Source organism: Hesperophylax consimilis, chromosome 15 (assembly GCF_061612785.1).
Source record: "Hesperophylax consimilis isolate HC1 chromosome 15, BYU_Hcon_1.0, whole genome shotgun sequence".
Lineage (NCBI taxonomy): Eukaryota > Metazoa > Arthropoda > Insecta > Trichoptera > Limnephilidae > Hesperophylax > Hesperophylax consimilis.
The window spans coordinates 5,224,635-5,230,948 of NC_142850.1; the positions used below are offsets into that span (position 1 = coordinate 5,224,635).

At 37.9% G+C, this 6,314-nt stretch overlaps 1 protein-coding gene across 4 annotated transcripts; it reads right to left on the minus strand.

Moving 5' to 3' along the window:
* Positions 1 to 453: 453 nt before the first annotated feature.
* LOC149417209 (zinc finger Y-chromosomal protein 1-like) lies at positions 454 to 5,168 on the minus strand. 4 transcript variants are annotated; one of them, XM_089639946.1, is made up of 6 exons: positions 5,139 to 5,168; positions 4,186 to 5,042; positions 3,994 to 4,076; positions 2,496 to 2,691; positions 1,563 to 1,805; positions 454 to 735 (listed from the first exon to the last, which is right to left on the minus strand). In XM_089639946.1, exons 2-6 carry the CDS (start codon positions 4,951 to 4,953, stop codon positions 571 to 573), a joined length of 1,455 nt encoding a protein of 484 aa, XP_089496072.1. In that variant the 5' UTR covers positions 4,954 to 5,042; positions 5,139 to 5,168; the 3' UTR covers positions 454 to 570. The 4 variants fall into 4 exon arrangements, with proteins under 4 accessions (XP_089496072.1, XP_089496073.1, XP_089496071.1 ...); XM_089639947.1 differs by lacking the exon at positions 4,186 to 5,042; XM_089639945.1 differs by having other exon boundaries at positions 4,186 to 5,162.
* Positions 5,169 to 6,314: the final 1,146 nt, after the last annotated feature.

Below are 6,314 nucleotides of genomic sequence, written 5' to 3' on the forward strand. Positions count from 1 at the left end.
AGTAAGCTGCCACAATTCACGTCAACTTAATGAACTGATGTCAATGTAAAAATAAAACACAACGTAAAAATAAAGGAGACTATTTATTATTAAAAACTCCAGATTCTATGAAAAATCTCAAACTCTGAAAAACATGAACTATTCTTTTTATTCAGTTTTTCTAGTTGTTTTTGTAGATATTTATTTACTTGTAAGCTGACAAGCCTTTAACTATAAAAATCCTTTTTTTAACTGCCCCAATGAACCCACAACTCGGTTATTGTAATCCAGGATAATTGAGAGTTTTTTTTGTTTTACAACACTGTCCGTTTCAATGCAATTTATCTCAACATGCAACACTTTGACACTGTATATGTTCTAGTGAAACTTCACATCATCACAAATGTCACATCCGCATTAGGGAATGGCCACCAACGGATCATATTTGCGACAGTTGCGTAAATCAGGTTAACATAACCTAAGTACGGGAACAGTCACAATAAAACCACTATATTATTAAATTATATTTACATTAAAATATTCAACTCTATGATTATATATTTATACGTTTCAGGAGCAATTCGGTCACTGTCAATCATCGGGATGTGCCTTCTTTTGATGCGCACGCATGGTCTTGTGGCGTGCATACTTATTACCGCACTTGTCACAGCAGAATGGACGCAGGCCGCGGTGGAAACTGCTGATGTGAGAGACCAGGGTCTTCTTTGCCTTGTATTTCTTTCCACACTCCGCACACTGCAATATAAGAACAAAGTTCTTAATATTATTAGTGAACATTCATAAATCTACACATGGGTCATCTTGCCCCTTTAAAATCATTTCATTAATCCATGCCAATAAGGCAAAAAAATGTATTTCAAATAATGTTGGAATTTTTCTCTAGTACATTTTCTATCTATAGGGGAACATACATATTAGTCACAAAATGTGTTTTAGAGTGAATATTTGAATGTAAATTGAACACCACGGGCGCTAAAAACGGTCTAAAACCTTGTTAATAGCTTCATTTTGAGACTAATAAAGCTAAAATATAAATAACGTCATTGGGGTGCGATTTGCCTAGGTCTTAGCGGCTGATGCGTTTGCCCACCTACTGCGTGGCGGGCCAAATCAGGATACTGGTTGAGGGAGACCTTTTGATCTCTCGGACACTTTGACCCCCCGATTCCTACCCACCTCTCATACCTTTTAATTTCCCAGAATTTCCTTTCCATAATAAGACCCTCCACAGATGAAATAGGCTCAGAAGGATTTTTTTTTCTCATGGCCAGAGAATGGTGCGGAGCTAATGTAAAAAAAATATACACATATGTTTTGCATTTGATAAAGGGGAAATGAACACATAAGTCAGACTTGTGTTAACGGGGCCTGTGTATATTCCTCTGTGATAATATAACTGAACAGTCATAGATCGAATAAACCTTATCTATGTGATTGTCGCATGTCGCATCTCGACGGCTATTCCCGTATACGGCTGTTGAATATTGCCGGCATGCCGTGTGGGATAGATTGCTTGGTAAAGGTCAAGATTGTAAAGGCTAAAATATATAAAAAATCATTACCTCATGTTTCCTGACCCCCGTGTGTATAAGATGGTGCTTGTTTAGATTGCTGATGTTCACAGAGCGATGCGCGCACCATTCGCATGCGTATGGCCGCTCACCACTGTGTCGCCGCATGTGCAGGACCAGCGACTGGCGTAGGTTGGTGCGGTAGGCGCACTGGTCACACGCGTGCAGGGGCTCTGCGTGCGTACGCATGTGAGAGTGCAGTGAGTACTCGCTCTTCATTGTCTTGTTGCATATCTGTGGAAAAAGGATTGCACAAGACGTCTTGTTAATTACCTATTATGTTCCCAAGGCTCCAAGTTTCATTTACATTTCGGTATGTTATCACAGACCATCATCAGTAATATGAAATTATATAGGGGTAGAAGTGACCCATTCTTGTGTTCAACGGCTCGGCTTTGCAATGATTTACCGGCCTCTGTATTTCCTCCCTCCTACAACATATGTGAACCGCACAAGAGTCGCAATTGCTCCCAAACGTCTGGAGCCAGCGAGACTATGGCATCCCCCGTATGTTGTGAGGCTGAAAGTAGTGGAGAAGGGAAGGAGATCGGGAAGAGAAAGGTGGGGGGATACCTGGCCATTCAGATCTGGTCACCAAATACAGCTCAAGCCATATTTTATTTTTTTTAAAGAAAGACAAACATTCCAGGGTTACGAATAACCTGACAATATTTGAAAATCTCCTAAAATGTACCACTACAGTAAGCGGAAAATGTTGCTTGTGTTGTGATGGAGGACTTAGTCAGCCGAGGAATTGAACACACTACGCCTGAGTGGGACCCAAACGAGCCACCGACCGGTCATTTCAAGCAATTCTGAACGGTGGTCTTACACCTGGGCGATACTGAGAGTATCTTAGACTTTGAATCTTCACTTATGGCTCAATGGCTTAAAATAAAAATAATAAAAGTTTTTTTTTATTACCGGGCAAGGAATGGCTGGCGTCTGCATGTGAACCAGGCGAATATGCGTGCATAGCGAGCCCTTATTGCTGAGTGTCTTACGACAGACGGGGCACGCGTGCAGCGCTCCTAATTCCACGGTGCTGGGCGCTCCGCCCTCATGCTGCGCCAGGTGCACCTCCAGGGCGGGGCGAGTCCTCAACTCAGCCGGGCACTTCCTGAACCAAACAGTAATAATGTGCTGTATATTCTGTTCACAGGCTCCTCGTAAAACCGCTGTAACCTTTTTTTTAAAACAGTACTGCTCTTATGAGTGTTGGAAAGGTTGATAGGAATGTTATAATAATATTAATGGAGGGCCGAATGCAGCTGGCGTTATCAAAAAATTGTCCAAAGAAGCGAAGCTAGCAGTCTTTCCAGATACCAATCCTTCCTCTGTCAGTTTCATACTCCACTGCCATACATAAGGGTTGGTTAGTTAGTATTGGTCTACGTTGGAGACGAGCCGATAACCTAAAAAGAACTAGTGACTTTGGATGAGCGAAAGCTACCGAGAATCAGCAAAACTGGAGTCTTTTGAGGGAGTTCTATGTCCTAAGTTGAACAGCGGAGAAACAAAGAATAATTGATATAATACACAATATTGTTTTAGCAGCTGCCCCGATGTGGTGGAATGTGCCAATTATTGTTGAAGAGGGGTCACCATTATAGTTCTACATATATTATTATTATTACATTAGATTGAGTATTCCCAGGCAGAGCTCGTATCCACGTTATCGTGGAGCATTCGAAAGAAACGTAACTTGCTATATATAATATTGATGTGTGACAGTGACCATTCTTCTATAATTGACAGGATGTTTTCAATATAATATGTTTATATTAATAACGTAGTATCAATAAGTACCTGCATCCATGATTCAAATACATAATATTTTATTGGTTCATACATTAATAAATATGTGGAATTGAAGAATTTTATTTATGTATATTGTATATGCACATATTTACTTGTTCAGTAGAAAATATACAGAAACATAAAATTGCAACAAAAGAAAAATGTATTAGTTACTTTTTATGAATAATAAACAAAATTAAATAATATTTTCACAAAAGAAAACAATAGATATTTATAAATTGTTTTTCAAGTGTTCTAAAAATTCCAATATTCAAAATTGGCCGGTCGCCTTACCGTCCTTATTAGGTTGATATTTGATTTCAAAGTGTTACGAATCTAGAAAGTCTAGAAATATGGTATTTGCGTTATAAAGTCGCCGAGGACATTATTAGTAAAATTATTAAGGAATAAGTATTTAATTAATGTTAAATTTCTACCTCAACAATATAATTAAATACATTCGAAATTCTAGTATCTTCTGTCTTTTTCGTTTTCATGCGAAACATGTGAGAAGGAAGATTTTTATAATGGCCTTTTTTATCGTCGATCACTAGGATACGATCTCTACCTGGGATTAGTATAGTGAACTTTATCATAAGGTTTTTTCATGGAATGGTTTTACCTGCACATGTAATAGGAGCCTGGTGGCATCTTGGGGCAATTTTTCTTCTCATGTTGTAGCCGTAATCTCCTAGTGTCAAATACCTTTTGGAAATTACATTGTTATTAGTGACAATAAAATAAATGTTTAATGATAAATCAATTGAGTTATTCTTCACTACTGCTCAATTTAATTAGATATTATATTAAGGACCTGGTCGCACCCGTGGCAGCGATAATCTATATGTTTGCCGTGCTGTAGCGCCATGTGTGCAACCAGACTATCTCTTGAAGGGAAGCGTCTCTCCCCGCCACACACCAGACAGCCATAGTAGGTCAAATCCACTTCTGGGTCGCCATCTTCCAAGTCAAAAATGTCCCCTCCACGTTCATCTTCACCTAATTTATACTCCTCAGCTACTTCATTGGAAAGTGAGTGTCTTTCCTCACATTTCACATTGAAGGGATCTGTCTCACATTCCGACTTAATTTCTCTTTTTATATCATCTATATCTGAAGTATCATCGCTTTTCTCAATAAGCGGAGTTTCTTTTGATAATTCTAATTTTCTTTGTTTTTTCTCGACAAGAGGTAAATCTATTTCTAACGTACTTCCCTCATTTTTTGATAGGTTTTTCTCCCGTTTTAGAGCTTCTCTCAACCTTTTGTTTGTGTTCTCACTCAATGTTCTGAAGTGAAGCGCCAACTTGAGAATGCTTATACAACCCTCGCATATTTTGTCTGGTAGGCCATCTCCACACTTGACTTTGATTTTGGAACACTTGCGCATTTTGCTAGAAAGGTCTTGCGGAGTTCGGTGTAACTCGTCTTTGAATTTGAATATGGAATGCAGATGGGATGGTGATAGACAGACTCTACAAACATTCGGAAAATCTGACACCTGCAGACTTTCTTGAAGTTCGATCTTTAGAAAACTATTTCTTAAGACATCATTCATTTTGTCAAGATTTGCTCCGTTCATAATTAAAGTATTTAGTGCATTGCAATTATTGCCATTCTGATTTTTTTACGGAATACGGGAGATGCGGCCCGGCGATTTGCCACCATTGACTAGAAAAGGAGGGCGGAAGGATATTTTTGACCCCAAAGGCACAAGATAATAAGATATCTAGATTTAATAGCACGATAAACAAAAAAAATACCAACGTTAATCACTAGCATTTATTATCAAACATCCAAACATCTTCCAAAGCGAAAACATACGTCAGATTTTGACAGCTACTAGAGATGGTCGATTAGTCGATGTTCCTGATTTTCCTGTCCCGGTTACCTTGTCTCGGTGACTTTGCGGTCACTGCATCCCCCGATATTTTACAGATGAACCCATCTGTAAAATATCGGGGGATGTCTTGTATGAGGATGATACATACATCTTCATACAAGCGCTTTTCAGAGAAAACCTAATCGGGCCGCTCGTATGCTCGTGACAAGTCCAGTTAAAGTCCGAAACGAACGATCTCTTTCATTTTTCACTATGTATAAATGTTAATTGCCTCACACTTATGTTAGTACATACGAGTCGATAAAATATAGTTTTTTGCAGTAGGTAACCATATTGTATAGGTACAATGGTGAATGGTAAAAAATCCGGGGACGCCCGAAAAAGACCGCGCCATCAAGTGAAACAAATACTCCAAAAAATAATCTTTTTCTCACTCTCTCTCTCTCAACAATAATGCTATTTTCACACCCAGTTTTCAGTAACACTAGAATTCACAACTTAAAACTTTACTCGAAACTGAAGGTGGGCGTTTCGGTTTCTTTTTCAAAAAACCGAAAGCGTTCCGGTTTCCGAAAATAAACGGTTACTAGAAACTGTTTAAAAATAACTTTATACAGTAAAAAAAAATCTGCGTAGATGGATTTATCCTTTTTTAATTTGATTAAAATCATAATTTAATAATAAAATATTTAAGTTCTGCAAGTATTTTTTGATTTTTTTTTTATTGTTACAGCTGTTTCGGCTTTTAAGGCCATTTTCTAACTGTGGTTCTAGCTACGTTTAGACGACTTATTTATATGATTCAATTGTACCCCCTCCCAATTTAAAATGATTTATTACCGGTTAAACCGATTTACTGATGAAATAATTGTGACAATAGATTTCATATTCTGTGAGTGTATTTTTAAGTCTGTTTTCCCCATATTAATGTTATCTTAAGGGGTTATATACAGTCAGGTGGCCCAAAAAAAGGGATTTTTACTTGACTACTTTAAGAACTAAAGAAATTTATGGAAAGTAAATCTGGTAAAAAAATAATATGTTACAGGTAGGTACTGCATCGATTTATTACAATCAGTTCCAATGTGGAATATTACACT